The sequence below is a fragment of the Amblyraja radiata genome, chromosome 14 (assembly GCF_010909765.2).
Source record: "Amblyraja radiata isolate CabotCenter1 chromosome 14, sAmbRad1.1.pri, whole genome shotgun sequence".
NCBI lineage: Eukaryota > Metazoa > Chordata > Chondrichthyes > Rajiformes > Rajidae > Amblyraja > Amblyraja radiata.
Window position 1 is genome coordinate 29,209,956 of NC_045969.1, and position 18,852 is coordinate 29,228,807.

The following is an 18,852-nucleotide window of genomic DNA, read 5'->3' on the forward strand; positions in this document are numbered from 1 at the left end:
CGACCCCCTGAGAGAGACAGAAGAAAATATTTGTAAACAACGCTCGTTGAGAGGAAGCATTTTAGAAAAGCTCCTCTCCGATTCCTGGCGGGCATATTCCCAAGTGGTACAAGGGCCGTCACCCAAACCAAGTTTTGTTCTCTGTGGTGTCAGCTCCAGCCAGAAGCCCAGGCAGCTCTCTCTTGGCTGGATCAAACCTGCGGGATAAGTTATCTGGGGGTCGGGAGCCTGTGTTCAATTATTACTATGGACAACTATAAAGACAAAAGCAGATTTCAAGCAGAGGAATCCTCAGTTATGGCAGAAAGGCATTGGATCACATTTATTTTAGAGGTGGTAAGGAATATAAGCTGTGTATAAGCTAATTGTTATTCAATGAGACTGAGCTGCTATTTCCAAAAATACCCCAGCTGATTACAGTGGGCAGAGAATGCCAATATCAATAGCCAATCCACATAAGTTTCAAGCTGCCTATGAGGCACTATATATAACAAACTAAGCAGCACAGAGTTGTTCCTGAGGAATTGGCTGCCCTCCCTGATATAGTCCCCAAGGCAAGCGGCGGCACTCATCCCCAGCAATGGAGCTCTACAGGTCTGCCATGGTTCTGGGTGGTGTGGGCGATGCACTGGGCTACAAGAACTCCAGGTGGGAGAACTGTCCCTCAGGTGTGGTCATTCTCTCAGAACTGAAAGCTCTCGGTGGATTGGAAGGGATTACATTATCGGTGGACGACTGGCCTGTCAGCGATGACACAGTCATGCACATCGTGACAGCACAGGCACTCGTGTCAGGTAAGAATTCAACAAGAACAACTTTATGCCTCCTCTCAGCTCCTCGCAAGCAGATAGAATTCAGTGCCCAATACCCCAGGGTTACTCAGTATGTTTAAGCACATTCTCTCTGTGACCGTCTGGGTTTCCCCCGGGGGCTCTGATTTTCTCCCACATCCCAAAGAAATGCGGGTCAGTGACTTAATGAGCCTCTGAGTGTGGATGAATAAAGGGGAGGTCATTTAAGACTGAGGTGAGAAAAAACTTTTTCTGCCAGAGAGTTGTGAATTTATGGAATTCCCTGCCACAGAGGGCAGTGGAGGCCAAATCACTGGATGGATTTAAGAGAGAGTTAGATAGAGCTCTAGGGGCTAGTGGAGTCAAGGGATATGCGGAGAAGGCAGGCACGGGTTATTGATAGAGGATGATCAGCCATGATCACAATGAATGCCGGTGCTGGCTCGAGTGGCCGAATGGCCTCCTCCTGCACCTATTTTCTATGTTTCTATGAGTGGTAGAATCTAGAGGGAAGGGGAGGGGGAGTTTATGGGAATGTGAGGGGAATAGAATGGGGTAGGGAGCATTAGAATAAAAATGAGGGCTTGACGGTCAGCAGAGATCCAGCGGTCAAAGGACGTGTTCTGTACGGTATCTCCCCATGACCATGACAAGAAATTACTTGCATATCTGCTGTGTTTTTTTCTGACCTTGGGATAGTCCCAAATCACATTACTGCCAAATAACTACTTTGAAGTGCAGTGACTTTGATCTAGAGGCACCCAACTTATGTTCGCCGAGCTTCCATACACAGTTTGTGCCGTTTGTTTCGGCGATGAATGAGGGATATCTTTAGTTGGATGTTGCCAGTTCTGCCAGGAGTCTGTATTTATTATCTGGTCGAAAATGGCAAACAGTCTATTTGAACTCCTGCAAATGATATGGTGGGATTCCCTTCAGCACAGGGCAAATGATGCAACTAATTGAATAAATCATTGCACATTGTTTGCGTTTCAAGGCACATCAGATAACAAATAACAGCAGTGAGTGATCTTTCTGAGCAAACATAAGCGAATGAAGTACAGCCAAGCACATTGTGTCTCTTCCTCTTCCTCCCCGATCCGTCACCCTCCCTCTGCCCATCGTAGCTCACTGCAGAAGTGGGTGGGTATGCTGTTGGATTGTAATCCCATGGTGACAGGTTGTCATGTAGCAATGGATGTAGGCTTTCATTCAGTGATCACTCTTCACCAAACAGTCGAATGTCTTCTTGAAGAGATGGGTCTTCAACTGATGGTTAGTCCTTGAGGTGTCATTGTTCATCAAAAAATAGTGGAAGAACTTCTCACAGCGGAGCGACAAGGTGCTTGTACATCTGGAGGACATCAACATCATCATCAAACTTGTTTTCAAACTCAGGGAACTAGGTTTAAGCTCATCCCTATGTAGCTGGATCCTCGACTTTCTCATCAACAGACCACAATGAGTACGAATTAGCAACATCGCTTCCTCAATAACCATCAACACAGGAGCACCTCCGCGCTGCGTGCTCAGCCCCTTGCTCTATTCACTCTAGACACATGACTATGCAGCCAGACACAGTTCCAGCTCCCTCTTTAAATTTGCCGAGGACTACCATTGTTGGAGGAATAACGGGTAATGATGAGTCAGAGTATAGTAGGGATATTGAAAATCCAACTGAATGGTGCCAGAACAACAATCATGCTCTCAACATCGTCAGGACAAAGGAGCTGATTGTTGACTTCAGGGGAAGGCTGAGGATGCACAAACTTGTTTTTATTGATTTTATTCCTGGGCTTGCAGATTTCGGAAGATCTGTCCTGGGCCCAGCACATTCGCTGACAGCTCATTCCACTGTATGAAAATGTTGTCCGTTAGGTGCCTATTAAATTTTTCCCCTCTCACCTTAAACCGATGCCCTCAAGTTCTTGATTCCCCTACTCTGGGTAAAAGACTCTGTGCATTTACATTTCTGTTCCCGTCATGGTCTTCTCCTGCCAGACTTATCAGATAGTGGAAGCATTGCTAGGGACCCCTTCACTCTTACCTGATTGTCCATTGAGATGGTAATTGTTTTCCATTGGAAACATTTTATTGGTCACTTTCTTTGTTGACAGATGCAATCAATAATCCATCCCAGGTCTTCCAACTCTTCAGTCTGCTTCCCTCTGCCCTTTGTGTGTCTTTTACTCCACTCTTTGTGCAGTTACCTTTGCCACTTATACTGTGCTGGAGTCTGCGATTCCTGAACTGTCCTCACCCATCAACTCAAAATACTGTTTATCCTCCTCCTCAAGGGACTGTTCAGGAGAAGTTGGAGTGGCCACTTCACAACATGTGCTTGACACACACCCAATCCCCCTTGACTCATGCACTTTTAAACAAACAGCATGCCATTACATTTACAAACAGCTCAAGGATCAGTGAATCAAGCAGCATCTATAGAGGGAAGGAATTACTAACCTGCTTCAGTTGATAATTGAGCAGTGTTTTGCCCCAGATTCCAGCATTGGCAAATTCTTGTATCAACTACAGTTAGCATACATTTTAGGACTCTTGCCTCGATCTTCTGATAGTCAAAATAGTTAAAAACCACAAAAAGGTGCTGGAATCTGGAGCCAAATATAAACTGCTTGAGGAGTTCCTTCACAGAAGCTGCTCGACCCACTGTGTTCTTCCAGCATTATATTTTGTTTTTATTCTTGGATTTTGAACTTGTCTGAACTTTAACCAAATCACTTTAGTTTAGTCTTTTGAAAGGGACCTGCCCATCGACCCTTGTTTAAGAGTTGAGGTCTGCCGTTCTCAAAATGGCCAGCGAGATATCCTGAATATTACTGCTCACTATCAGCCCGACATTGGAATCCTGTTTTACATGCACTTATCATTATTTGACTGAGGCTCTCGACACCCAGAATAGCATGGAGCAGATTAGAACTCAGACGACTCAGTGGTTGAAACAGAGAGTATACCAGGGATCAGATGATGTTGACTTAGTACACTTCCCTCAAATTTCTCATCCCTTTAATTGGACTGACGACTTCCCTTCTGGTCTTTACATCTCTCTGTCCTGGATTATGGTCTCACTCTCTGACTGTTGAGTCAAGTTGGGTTTGTTGTCATTTGTATAATTATGGTGAGGTGCAGATACAATGAAAATCTTGCTTGCAGCAGCATTGTAGCACATAGGCTCAGACAACACACAAAATTATGCATAAATTATATTATATGCATTTCTACGATTTTCCTCTAGCCCACGGGATGTATTAGAAAACATAGAAACAGAAAAATAGGTGTAGGTGTAGGCCATTTGGCCCTTCGAACCAGTACCACCATTCAATATGATCATGGCTGATCATCTAAAATCAATACCTCGTTCCTTCTTTTTCCCCACATCCCTTGATTCCTTTAGCCCTAAGAGCTAAATCGAACTCTCTTGAAAACATCCAGTGAATTGGCCTCCACTGCCTTCTGTGGCAGAGAATTCCACAGATTCACAACTCTGGGTGAAGAAGTTTTTCCTCGTCTCAGTCCTAAATGGCTTACCCCTTATACTTAAACAGTGACCCCTGGTTCTGGACTCTATCATAATCGGGAACATTTTTCCTGCATCTAGCCTGTCCAATCCTTTAAGAATTTAAGGTAGACACAAAATGCTGGAGTAACTCAGTGGGCGAGGCAGCATGTTACTGTTTGGTTTCATGCCAACTGCCTTCGTCGAGAACCAAACAGGGGCACATTCCAATAACTGAGTGACTGGAGAAATAACCATGAAGAAATTCCCAATGCCCCCCTCCTAGTCTGGCTGGCATTTGAACCTTATTGGAGCCAACAATTGCAATAGCTACTCACTCTGGGGAAATCAAACTGTAACCTCACTGGTCAACTTCAACAGATTCTCATGTCCATAACGTCCTCATTCCTATTCTAATTTCTTCATCTCAGTGGGTATCTCAGTTTGTTATTCTTTTTTCGGACCTTCCAGACATATGCTTTGCATTGTGTTTCAAGTCCCATTTCACAGAGAAGGTGTTTCAAGCCCCATTCATATAGGATGAGAATCTGGATCAAACTCCTAAACCTAAGCCTACAACTGATCTTCTCAGCTATCTTAAAGTTTCTGAACATGCCACGGGTTAAACTTTGGTGATACTCGTGAGAAGTGCCCTGGGTGAAAAAGTTCAGGGTGAGGACTAACAGCTGTAGAGGAGATCTGAGGAAGTTTGTTTTTCATCTGGAGGGTAGTTGGAGTTTGGAACACATTCCCTGAGCGACTGGCGACTCTCACAACATTGAAGAACAACCTAGGGGAGCATGTATCGCAAGTGATGGTTAATAGGATTAGTATAGATGGGTGCTATGGTCAGCAGGGGCAGGGTGGGCTGAAGAGCCTGTTTCTACGCTGTTAGACCTATTCTGGGTTTGCTTATAAACAAGAAGCTATAGTGCAGCAAGTAATTTGGGGAGGAACAGAAACCTGACCCTCTATTAGAAAAAGGTTTGAGTACAGGAGCAAGGTAGTCATGGCAACTGGATAGGCCTTTGGCAAGAGCCATCTGAATTATTGCATAAACATTTGGTATATTTACCGAAGGAAAGCACATACTTCCCACAAAAGGGAGTGCAGCAAAGATTCACCAGAGACACAAAAGACTGCAGTTGCTGGATCTTGAACTTGACACAAAGTGCTGGAGGAACTCGGTGAGTCAGGCAGCATCTGGGGAGGGAAATATCAGGTGACATTTTGGTAAGGCCCCTTCATCAGACTCACCAGACTGGTGCCAGGGACAATAAGTTTGTCGTATGAGAGATTGAAGACTGGTACACATTCATTAGGGTTTAGAGGAGAGAGAGAGAGGATCTCATCAAATCTTACAACATTCTTAAAGGACACATCAAGCTGGATAGAGGAGAATTGTCCTGGTTAGGATGATGTGGATTGGGCATGAAAGGTGCATCCAATGGGGAACCATTCACACAGAGTTTTTGAACATTTGTCACTGTTTTATTTGGATTCTCAGACTTCTGGTCCCTGGATGACCTCTACCGTGAGATGGTGAAGGTTTATGTTGAGATTGTGGAGAAGATCAACAAGCGGCAGACAGACCCAGCCACCATCGAAGGCTGCACCCAACTCAAGCCGGACAACTACCTCCTGGGCTGGCACACGCCCTTCAACGAGAAAGGTACGGGCCGAGCTTCACACGGCATGGGGTTCTCTCACAACAAGGCAGCTCGGCAACTGATGCAGCTCTGACCTCTCTTCCGCCCATTAGGGTCAGGATACGGGGCAGCCACAAAGGCCATGTGTGTGGGCATGAGGTACTGGCAGCCCGAGAAACTGGACAACCTTGTGCAAGTCAGCATTGAATGCGGCCGGATGACTCACAACCACCCCACAGGTAATCAACCACGAACATCACACGGGAACTTCACCCCAGCAACATGGCCCTCGGGACATCACCCTGAGGGCATCACCCTGGGGACATCGCCCCAGGTACATCACCCGAGGTACATCACCCGAGGTACATCACCCGAGGTACATCACCCGAGGTACATCACCCCAGGTACATCACCCCAGGTACATCACCCCAGGTACATCACCCCAGGTACATCACCCCAGGTACGTCACCCCAGGTACATCACCCCAGGTACGTCACCCCAGGTACGTCACCCCAGGTACGTCACCCCAGGTACGTCACCCCAGGTACGTCACCCCAGGTACGTCACCCCAGATACATCACCCCAGGCACATCACCCCAGGTACGTCACCCCAGATACATCACCCCAGGCACATCACCCTAGGTACATCACCCCAGGTACATCATTTTGAGGACATCACCCGGGGGACATCACCCTGAGGACATCACCCCAGGTACATCACCCCAGGTACATCACCCCAGGTACATCACCCCAGGTACGTCACCCCAGGTACGTCACCCCAGGCACGTCACCCCAGGTACATCACCCCAGGTACATCACCCCAGGTACATCACCCCAGGTACATCACCCTGAGGACATCACCCGGGGGACATCACCCCAGGTACATCACCCTGAGGACATCACTCCGAGGGACATCACTCCGAGGGACATCACTCCGAGGGACATCACCCTGGGGACATTACCCCCTGGGAAATCAGTCCCAGGAACATCACCCCCAGGTTCATCACCAGGTCATCAGCCCAGGTTTACCAAACCAGGGTCATGACCCCGCAAATCATCACCTCAGAGTCATCACCCTGGGTCATCCTCCTGTGGTCATCACCACATGATCGCTACCGGGTCATCACCACTGGGTCATCATCCCAGGGTCATTACCCCGGGTCATCTCCCAGGAACATCACAAGGGTCATCACTCAGGGTCATTACCCTGAATCATCAGCTCAGAGTCACCATCTTGGGGCTATCAGCCCAGGTCATCCCAGCATTGTCACCCTGCGGTCATCACCCCAATACATCACCCAAGGACATCACACCTGGCTCATCGCCCATGGGTCAACTTCCCAGAGTGATTCCCCACAATCATCACTCCAGGATCACCACCACTCCAGAGTCTTCACCCAGAAACATCACCCTAGAGCCACCACCTGCGGGTCATCACTGCAGGGTCATCAACCAGAGTTATCACCCAGAGCCATTAACCCAGGTCATGACCAAAGGGCATCACCCCGTGTATTTACGCCAGGGTTACCGCACCAGGGATATTACCCCAGGGTCATCCATCCAGGTCATCATCTCATGGTCGTCACCTTGGGTCACAAACTCAGGTTGCGTTCAATGTCATCACGTCAAGGTCAACATCACAGGGATATTTTGTAATTTCCAAGTACTGTATCCAGTTAGCAAGTTCGTTTAGCTGCAGCAAGTAAGAAGTTCATTGTTAATTTGGAAATACACATAGCCCATTAATTCCTCCTGTACTTTTCACACTTTAGACTCCTATAAAGGAGGGGAAAGGGGCAGGAGAACTGGTGGGGTGTGAGATAATAATAATAATAATAAATTTTATTTAATGGGCGCCTTTCATACATCTCAAGGACCACCTTACATAGTAATCGGAATAAAAACATATAATCGGAATAAAACAAGTAATTAAAGACATCACAGTGACACAAATTAAAAACAGAATTCAATCCAAAAACAGAAAATCAAAAACACAGTGTGAAAAGAGAGCAGCGGCAGCCAAAGCGCGCCAGCGTCCACTCTCTCTTCACGGCAGCCATCTTGGACACAGACCTACAGGACTACAATTTGACAAAAAAATCATCCCCCCACAGTGGGTAGCACCGTGGAGGAAGGCACAATGTCCAGTCCCCACCCCATGTTCACCCCAAAGTCAGGCCTATTGAGGCCACCGCAATTGCCTGTACGGAGGCCCGATGTCCCTGGCCGTTCTCACCGGGTGGTCTTGCCCCGGCGTCGGGAGAGTCCTTTCGGCGGCTGGGCCACTTGGAACGGCCGCTTCCTGGTTGGAGCCCGCGGCTGCCGAAGCCGACAAGGACGCGCCGGTTTGGCGCTCCCAGGCTCCAGATGAAAAAGTCGGCGCCCGCTCACCGCACTGCCGCCTTGCCGCCTCTACGCACGCCGTCTCTCTGCTCCGCAAACCCGCAGCCCGGAGATGTTGCTCACGGCGGTCCAGCTCGCCAGAGCTCCAGCGTGGCGACCCAGGCAAGGCATCGCCCGCTCCGCTCAGCTCCAGCGCTCCAATACTGTGCCGCCACCCAGGCCGAGGTGCTGGGTGGTTCCCGCCAAGAAACGGCGCTCCAAGCCCGCTGGTAGGCCACGAGGACGGGTCGACGGGCAGCCCGGAAAAAAGGCTGCCACACCGACCAGGTAGGGACCTATAAATAAAGTAACACCTACCCCCCCACATTAAAAGACCATATCCCCTACAAACAAAAAAACAGGACTCACTAAAAACTATTAAAAAAAACGAATTAAGATGGACGGCTGCTGGCTAGCAGCCGTTCACCAAGATGGCTCCTCCTCCTCTGGTATGAGAAATGTGTGCACACAGGAGTGGGGTGGCAAGGGAAAGAGAGGTAGAGCGAGGGGTTTCTACCGCTATCTGCCACCTGGCCTGCTCCTTTCCCCTCCTTCGACCACTTTCCCATCCCCGAGTCCCACATATCCCTTTTATCTTCCCCCCCGCCCTTTTCACTCTGGCTTTACATTTATCTTATCTGAGACCTTTTTGTCTCCTCCACTCCAATCTGTCAATCACCACCCCCCCCCCCACCCTCCATCAGATTCCATTTGATTATTTGATCAGCATCCTATAACATTGCAAGTCACAGACTTCACTGTCCTAATTTAAGTAACTTCTCTTTGCAGCTTATCCTTCAGCGTGTTCCGAGTGAAGAAAGTTCATGTATCTCTGCCTGAAAGGCCATCCCTTACTTTGCGTCCGTAACTCTTGGTTCTAATTGCACTGCACCCATTGCCCCCTTGCAGCCCATTCACTGCCCATAACTACCACATCCATTGTCCCCTTCCTGCCCGCTCACTACTGCATCCATTGCCCCCTCAATGTCCATCATGTTCACTTGAGAAGGTGGATGGAATATTGGTTTAATATCAGAAGCAACAAGAGTAGCTGTCTGGTCCTTCAAACCTGGCTTGTGGAGACAGGATTCCACAGCAGTGCTGCACCACACAGGGCTTCTGTCTTGATTTTTAAGCCCATTTGTCTGGAGTTGTCAATCTACACCACTCACAATCCTCCATTATTCCCGTTTGCCCTCCATATCTCCCTTATTTGGTTGTTTGCTTCACCTTCCTGTCACCTCTTGCCCCACCTCTCCACATCATCTATTTTTATTGACTATCTCCCCTCTACTATTTCTACTGATGAAGGGTCCCAACCCCAAACATTGTCTAATTCCCTCCAAAGATCCTGGCTGACCCACTGAGTAATCCAGCACTTGGTTTATTGCTCCAGATTCAAGCATCTGGAGTCTCTTTTGTCTCCTAAAAGTCGCTGCTTGTAATTTTGGTTGCCCATTTACATTAGATCTGAATTCCTGGTGGGTTAATTGGCCACTATAAGTCACAGTTTGTGTAGGTGAGTATGGAAGCTGGGGGAATGTGAGAACAATAAAAATGCGAATAGCATACGATGAATATAGGGGAATACTCAGAGAATTACACAGTGATGCAGCGTTAGAGTTGCTGCCTTACAGCGCCAGAGACCCAGGTTTAATCCTGACTATGGGTGCTGTCTGTACGGAGTTTGTACGTTCTCTCCGTGACCTGCATGGGTTTTCTCCGGGACCTCCAGTTTCCTCCCACACTTCACAGGTTTGTAGGCTAATTGGCTTGGTATAAATGCCAATTGTCCCTCGTGTGTGTGGGAGAGTGTTAGTGTGCGAGGATCACTGGTCGGCATGGACTCTGGAGGGAGTAGGGAGTGGTGTAGAGAGAGGCAGTGGATGGTGGGCCGAAGGGTCTGTTTCTAAACTAAACTAAAAAAGAGCTTATTTCTTATGCAGTGTGGCTCCAATTGTCAAAGCTCCTACCAGCGAGAACAGTTTTGCATTGTGTCAGCTCCTTACAATTTTAAACTCCTTCTAATCATGTCAGTACAATAGTGCAGTGCCCAGTTCCTACTGTTCTGCAGCCCAGGTAGCTATATGATGAATCCTCTGCTGTCTCTCTTTTAAGACCGTGACTTTCTTCCTCATGGCCACTGTCATACTCCAGTTGGAGTGGCTTTGCCCTACTTTGGAAAGTTACTAATGACTCAGTCACGGCTCATGTGCTCCAGCTTTTATCTCCCTGTCTGTACCAGGCTTCCTGGGATCACTGTGCACAGCGTTGTTTGCATCCTACGCCATCCAGCGCAAGCCGGTGGTGGAGTGGGGACGGGAGATGCTGAAGGTTCTCAGTGAGGCTGAGAACTACTGCAGGAAGACCATCCGGCACATGGCAGGTAAGAGCAGGGCTGGGGTGGGGGAGGGACAAGTTGGTGGTGTGGGCACAGGGAGAATAGCTAAACGCAAGGTCACGGCTGGCAGTGTACCCAAAAACTCCACACACCTTTCTCATACTTGATAACAATATAGAAGGCAGCCATTTGGCACCATCTATGTTGGCACTGAAATCAGTTCTGTTAACCGCGATACCCCCACAACCTATTCTGTCTCACATGCCTTTCAGCACACACCCAATCCGTCTGCCACCCACCCACACTGGGGACAATGTACAACAGCCAATTAACCCACTGACCCACACATCTTTAGTACATGGGTAGGAACTGGAGCACCCAGGGGAAACCCACGCGGTCACAGAGAGAACATACAAATCCCACACTGGCAGTCATGATCACAAGTGCTGTCTGTGTTGGTTTTACATGTTCTTTGCGTGACTGTGTGGGGTTCATCCCACATCTCAAAGACGTGTGCATTAGGTTAATTAGCTGCTGTAAATAGCCTCTGAGTATTGGAGAGTGGTGGAATCAGGAGGGAGTTGATGGGAAAAGTGGAAGAATTGGCTAATGGGACTGCCCTACATAACTGGATGGGCTGAACGGCTTCCTTCCATGTTTTAAGTAAATATTAATGTGTACCCGTGTGACCAAGACCTAGAGAACTCTCAGGGACGGCACAAGAAAAGTTGGGAACGTAATTAGGATTGGTGGGAATAAGCGGCTTGCGGTCAAAGTGCCAGGGTCAAGGTAGGGTAGAGACAAAGCTGCACACTCAGACATGACTGAGACACATGCACCTTGTGCATTCACACACTTCATGTATGCAGGCACTCACGCACATTTTTACACTTGGGCACATACCTCAGTCGAAGGCTTCCTTCCCCCTCCCACCAGTATCTTCTCCATAATGACCACATGGCAAAGGGATGAATGGCCTAATTCTGCTCCTATCTCTTTTGAATTTATGAGGTCAGCTGTTGTGAAGGAGGCTGGCAAGATCAGGCCATGGACAGCTGAAGGGGCAAGTGGGGAGGAGGCAGCAGCCTGCTTCATCAGATGGTCCCACCTCTCTCAAAACAGTACGGTCACCCCTGCCCTAGCCTTTCCCAACCCTTCACAAGGGCCTGTAATCAACCAAAACAGGGAACCTACCTAAAATTACACAGCATCCTTCTAACCTTGAAAAGCCAGATGTCAGACCAGAATGAAATTTGATCATTGGATTAGCTAGTCAGCATATAAATATAAAATGTGAGCCAAATCTAAAAGTAATGCTGAGATTTCTCCAAAATAACATCACTGTAACAAATTAGATTATATGGGCAGGGTATAGAAACAAGGAACTGCAAATACTAGTTTTTTTTAGTTTTTTTAAAATATTTATTTTATTAGAAGCAATTGTACAAGGAGAAAGTAATCATCGACATAACAGTGATACAATTTTCGTACTGCTTCAATTTTAACATTTTATAAACTAATAACTAAATCGGAAAAAAGGAAAAAAGGGAAAGAAAAGAAAAAGAAAAGAAAGAATTTCGAGAAAGACACAAAAAAGAAAAAAGAAAAACCCCAGAACTAACGAAGAAGTGAAAGAAGCGGAGATATATCCCTCTACCCTTCCATACACCCGCTCACCTGACCCTAGCGTCGGTTTTAAGTTTGTGTTCAACCATTATGTTTTTGAAGAAATTCAATAAAAGGAGACCATATTTTGGAAAATTGATCTGGTTTGTCAGTCAAGACAAGCCTTATTTTTTCTAAATGTAGTGTCTCGGACATTTCTGTGATCCACATCTTCAGTGTAGGGACTGTTATCTTTTCCAGAATTTAACTATAAGTTTTTTCGCAGTCAAGGTAGCGTCTTTGAGATATTGTTAGATTAGGGCAGCCCTCTGACATTCCTAATAGTTTTAGTTTTGAACCTGGCTCCAATTGAATGCAGATACTAGTTTATACCAAAATTAGATACAAAGTGCTGAAGTAACTGAAGCGGGTCAGGCAGCATATCTGGAGATCCTTTTTCTCCAGAGATGCTGCCTGACCCGCTGAGTTCTTTGAGCATTTTGTGTCTATATGTGGGCTGGGGCTGCTCAGGTAGGTTGAGGGAAGGCCAAAGAGGTTTCATGAAGTACTTGGATAAGGTGAGAGGCCACAGTCTTTTCCCCAGAGTAAGAGTTAAGAAAATAAAACCTCAGCAAGAAAAACATATTAATGGGTCTGGGACATTGTGATATTGGTTGAGAGAATGGCCAGATTAAGAAGTGCCTCTTTCCTCAGAGTACCAAGAAAATTGGTTTTATTTTGAAACTAAATGGCAGTCGTATTTGGAAGAGAGAGGAATTGCCCGGGAGGGACAGAATACACCGACATTTCCCAAGAATTACGATGCAGAGAAAAGAGATCAGGTTGGTTAATTTAAAGTGCTCTATTTCAAAACTCTATAATCTAGGTGTCAATGGTATGGCTGCCAGGAGACACGTCCTTCACCAGCAGAGAATCTTGTGAAATTGCCACCCACTGCCCAAATTTTAGCCACTCCTGTATCATTGTGGGGGGCATGGTCCGTGGATTTGTGTTCAACCTGTAGAGAATCATTGTTGGTGCTTTCACCAGGAGATGAACCTGGCTTTGTGGTGGGGAATGGGTCCTATGGAGAGATCGTGATACTGTCAAAAACTGTCCCTTATGCCACATTCCAAGGCAATTCATCAGGAATCTCACCAGCATGGCTCAAAGAAAACTGAAGTTGGCTGGTTTGTGACCAGCTGTGTGGGGCGGTCAATGTGTCTCATAGGTAGTATGCGCTATACTGCATCTCTGGTGCACCAATGATGGAGACGGGGTGCCTCGGATGGCATCTTTAATCCATCATTTGGAGTGTTGTTGCAGTTTTACTCATCCAGGAAGTGTGGGGAATCCCATCACACTCCTACCCAGCAGATGGTGGAACTGCTTTACAGAAGTGAGTCCCTCACTGCAGGAGACACAGCCGCTGACCTCCTCTCATCACTTTGTTTATGCTTCGAGTGTCTGTTCCACAGGACGTCGGTGGAGGGTAACCTGGTCGTGAAAATGTCCCATGGCAGCAGGGGAGGTGTTCCAGCCCCCTTCTGAAAAAAGATTCCTTGGGTGAGAATACGGCTCACCACTTAGCAGCCCAAGACCACATTTAGTTGGTTGATCATAGAAACATAGAAAATAGGTGCAGGAGTAGGCCATTTGGCCCTTTGAGCCAGCACCGCCATTCAATATGATCATGGCTGATCATCCAAAATCAGTATCTCGTTCCTGCTTTTTCCCCATATTAATCTGATGTTTGCGATGTCGAATGATCACAATTCTGTTGACAACTCAGAAGCGGGACAGTCGGAATCACTTTGATCACTGTCCTCAAGTCACAAAGGTCAACTTTCCATGGATGCTCTGGGATACTCTGGACAATATGCTCTGATATGTTCTGGCTTGCTTTGTATCTTTGCTCTGTGATGGTTAGAAGTTTTTGCTCCAGAACAGTTTGCATTGGGCTGAACTGAGAAGGTGGTCTGGGCTGGTTTGGGCTCTTTGCTCTGAGTTGCACAGGTTCCTCTGCTCTTAATAAGTCAGCGTTGGTTTATTTGTCAGCAGTGTTTGGGATGAGAAATAAAGAGTGACAGATATGGATGAACTCAATCTACTGGTACTCAGAAGGGATGGATAAATTGCATAAATTAACAATCTTAAATTAAAGAAATTAAGGACAAAAGAATGATATGTGGTCAAATTAACTCATCAAAGGTCTACAAAGAATGGAGCTCAGAAGGTGTGGGTGGGCGGCGAGGACATGATGCGCCTATGATAGCCTACGATGCCCTCCTGTCTGCTGGCAACAACTGGACAAACCTGTGTAACCATGCCATGTTCCATGGAGGTAAGAGGATTTATTGCCACCATGATCATTCATCCTGACATTCTCAGTAATCAGCATAGAGGACATCAGAGCTTCAAAAACACAAGACATCTTGGATGATCCTGCAGGTAGTAATCATGGCAATGTTGCAAATAAATACATTTCCGCATTATTTAATTATCCCACGCCCGCGTCCCCTACGAGTGACAAAATCATTTACACCAGCTTCACGTACACCTATTTTCTCATGAACATTAACAATTAGATCTTTGGAACATTCCTTTATTAAGCAAGGAAGTTTAATGCACGCTTTCCCCAGTTTTTAATGTGCAATATCTGAATGGTATAAAAGGCGCAATCTTCAGTTCAGTCCTGGCTGACCTGTATCTAAACTCTAAACTCCAATTATTTATCTTGCTCCATTCCCCTGAAACCGTTACCACACAGTATCGAATCTGGGTGCCTGGAGCTGAGGCAGCAGCATTACCTACAGTAACATGGGCAGTCCTGACCGCCCCCCCCCCCCCCCCCCCCGTGCTGCCCGCAAGATCTTCAGCTGCACCAGAGTATACATTTGTCATTGAGGATGGCACGATGGAGTCACTGTCTCATTGTTCCAGAGATCTGGGTGTGATCTTGGCCTTGGGCACTGTCTGCATGAAGTTTGCACGTTCTAACTGTGACCAAGTGGGTTTCCCCGGGTGCTCCGGTTCTCTGTCACATAAACGCACCAGTTGTTAGGTTAATTGGTCGTTGGAAAATGCCCCAATCTGTTGGAGAATTGATGGGGGGGCGGCACCGCGCCAGGAGGCAAAGACGTGACCAACCTCTTCCTTCATTCCAACAGGACAGAGCGGGGCCACCGGCTCCATCGCTGGCTGCCTCTACGGCCTACTCTTCGGAATGACAAACATTCCCAAAGGACTGTACCAGAATCTGGAGTTCAGAGAGACACTGGAGGAGCTGGCAGCAAAGCTGCATAAAGCAGCCAATGCGAGTGAAGGCCCCTGACTGGTGTCATGGGAATGGGAACAGCGGTTTGAACCCAGTCACTGGTCATTTAAAACATATTCAGATTTCCAGACCTTTTTCACTGACAAATCTGTTTCACTAATAAGTGTTACTGACATTAAAAATAGAAAAGTAACTAGCAATGAGTGTGGCTGTGTGCCTTTAAATGGGCGTGCTTTAAAATACAAACAGTGCGACAATTCACCAGGCTTCTCAATGCCAGACCCTTGTCAGCAGCGATGTGCGAAGTGGAACTTCTGTTGAATGTTTAGTGAAAGGAAACACTGTGGAGAAATGGATCCAGAGTACATACTATATAACATGGCCTTCATTATGTACATTTTACAGTGGCCAATTAACCTAACAAAGCTTTCTAGGATTTATAAGGTACCTGTTTTCAGTGCAGTTTGAAGAAGGGCCCCAACCCAAAATGTCACCCTTCCTTTTGCTTCAGAGATGCTGCCTGACTGGCTGAGTTACTCCAACACTTTGTGTCTATCTTCAGTACTTAGTATGTATTTCACAATGTACATACTTTACTATATTTGTAATACCACCTCCTATTGTAAAATGTACCATGCATTTGCTTGGACCAAGCAACAAATATTAATCTGGGAGTGAGACAGCTGTCATCTCATTACACCAACCCTTTCTCTCATTGTATGTACCATGATTATCTCATACACAGCCTTCATCCCTCTACAACCCTCAATCCCCATTATCCTATCTCATCCCCTCCCCCCACCTGCTCCATCTGCCCATCACCCATTGCATACCCTCCCCCTGCACTGCTCATCCCTCCCCTGCCTCTGTTGTTGCCACCACCCACCTTCAATTCCACCCTTCACATTTCTTTCCCATCAGATTTATTTTGTTCCCCACTAATCACCTCCCAGCCTCGGTCACTATCTCTACCCTTCCTTCTCCACCTAACTCTAATGTGCCAATTAACTTGTCCTCCTGCATCCACTTACTTCTAACTAACCACCTCTTTATACTAACCCATAATATTGTATACCCATTTCTCTCCACAGATGCTGCCTGGTCAGCTTTCTTCCAGCTCCTCTTCCTACATATTCCAGCATCTGCAGCTTTGTGCTTCATTCCTCTCACTTTTTACATCCTTACAAACCGAGAGCAAAATTGATTTGACTTCACTTTAAAAATATTAAATGTTTATTGCACCATATTGTATAAAGCTAGCTAGGTCCCATTGTGCACTGGAGATTAAAGGGTAATCTAACAGGGCGATAGGCTGGTTATGTAGAGATCCAATCTGTTCTCTGCCAGAAGACAGAAAGCTGCAAAATTCAGCTTCTACCGAAAGCGTTAGCATTTCAAGTTGATGACTGATAGAAATGTTTTATCTTTCAGTTCTGATGAAATATTATCTGCCACGTTCTCTGCAAGTGTGCCTGACTTGCTAAAGCTTTAGCATTTGCTTTTGTTTCTGATTTTCAACACAGTCTTTTTATCCACACAAAAAACCATTGAAGCTACAGAGCTCGGGGCGGTGAGGATGAGAGAGGCAAGGGTGGTATGGCAGGGAACCCAAAAGCATACAAGTCGGTGAGGTGTCCATGGCTGTAGAGGCAGGGGAGCGTGGAGAATGGGGTAGATAGAGCAAGGCAGGGGAGATGGATCAATTCACATTTCAAACCAGGGGTCCGTAATCTTTGTCAGAGGAAGATGTAGTAATCTCTGCACCACCAAGGTTCCAAATGAATGATGGACTAAGCAGAAAGGCCTTAGGAACAAGAGGGTATTTGTTGGCCCACACTGCTCCATCCTGCTGTTGCCGTACAACAAAGGTTGTTGCCTGGATATTTTATTCTGCAGCCAAAACCAACGCTGGGGGAAGGTGGAGGTGGGGAGGTGGGGCATGAGTGTGTGAAGCGGAGGAGGACATAAAATCTATATAATGCATCTTAGACTCCATGATTAGATGGTAGAAATAAAGAACAGCATTTGCTGGTTTGCAGAAAAGGACAAAATCCTGGAATAACTTAGCAGGTCACAAATTCACAACTCTCTGGGTGAAAAGGTTTTTTTCTCACCTCAGTCTTCAATGGCTTCCCCTTTATTCTAAGACTGTGGGCCCTGGTTCTGGACTCGCCCAACATTGCAACCATTTTTCCTGCATCTAGCTTGTCCAGTCCTTGTATAATTTTATATGTTTCTATAAGATCCCCCTCATCCTTCTAAACTCCAGTGAATACAAGCCTAGTTTTTTCAATCTTCATTGATGATACAACTGCTGATGGAAGTAGCATCATGAACTCTGAAGTGTATAGAAACATCTTATCTGCTCAGGTTCAAACAAATGCTTCAAAAATCATTGACAAGCGGTTCATTCTACAGCAAGCAATGATCCCAAACATACTGCTAAAGCTACAAAGGAGTTTCTCAAAGCTAAAAAATGGTAAATTCTTGAGTGGCCAAGTCAATCACCCGATCTGAACCCAATTGACCATGCCTTTTATATGCTGAAGAGAAAACTGAAGGGGAACTAGCCCCCAAAACAAGCATAAGCTTAAGATGGCTGTAATACAGGCCTGGCAGGGCATCACCAGAGAAGACACCCAGCAACTGGTGATGTCCATGAATCGCAGACTTCAAACAGTCATTGCATGCAAAGGATATGCAACAAAATACTAAACATGACTACTTTCATTTACATGACATTGCTGTGTCCTAAACATTATGGTGCCCTGAAATGGGGAGACTATGTATAAACACTGCTGTAATTTCTACATGGTGAAACCAAAATGTATAAAAATGGCCTTTATTAAAATCTGACAATGTGCACTTTAATGTATGTGATTTTTTTCGATTACAAATCTCAAATTGTGGAGTACAGAGACAAATAAATAAATGATGGGTCTTTGTCCCAAACATTACAGAGGGCACTGTAGGTGGAGGGGCAGGTAGTGTTGAGAAAGCAGGGTCTCTGCAGAAGGACTTGGACAGGTTGGGAGAGTCGGCAAAGAACTGGCAGATGGAATGTGCGGTCCTGAACTTTGGTAGTAAGAATAAAGGCATAGACTTTTTTCTAAATGGTGAGAGGATTTAGAAATTGGAGGCGCAAAAGGGCCTGGAAGCATTGAAGATTAATTTGCAGGTTGCATTGGTAGTAAGAAAGACAAATGCAATGTTAGCTTTCAATACAACAGGACTAGAATATAAAAGCAGTGATGTAATGCTAAGGCTTTATAAGGCACTGATCAGACCGTATT

General features: G+C 46.3%; 1 protein-coding gene across 1 annotated transcript; it reads left to right on the top strand.

Moving 5' to 3' along the window:
- Positions 1-424: 424 nt before the first annotated feature.
- On the top strand, positions 425-17,594 carry adprhl1 (ADP-ribosylhydrolase like 1). The gene is made up of 7 exons (XM_033032941.1): positions 425-794; positions 5,813-5,977; positions 6,068-6,193; positions 10,582-10,722; positions 12,997-13,124; positions 14,494-14,626; positions 15,453-17,594. Exons 1-7 carry the CDS (start codon positions 581-583, stop codon positions 15,614-15,616), a joined length of 1,071 nt encoding a protein of 356 aa, XP_032888832.1. The 5' UTR covers positions 425-580; the 3' UTR covers positions 15,617-17,594.
- Positions 17,595-18,852: the final 1,258 nt, after the last annotated feature.

Coding starts and splice junctions, on each gene's coding strand:
- adprhl1 (XM_033032941.1), top strand. CDS start 581: ATGGAGCTCTACAGGTCTGCCATGGTTCTGGGTGGTGTGGGCGATGCA. Junction 795..5,812: donor AGCACAGGCACTCGTGTCAG/GTAAGAATTCAA, acceptor TTGGATTCTCAG/ACTTCTGGTCCCTGGATGAC. Junction 10,723..12,996: donor GACCATCCGGCACATGGCAG/GTAAGAGCAGGG, acceptor CTCTTTCCTCAG/AGTACCAAGAAAATTGGTTT.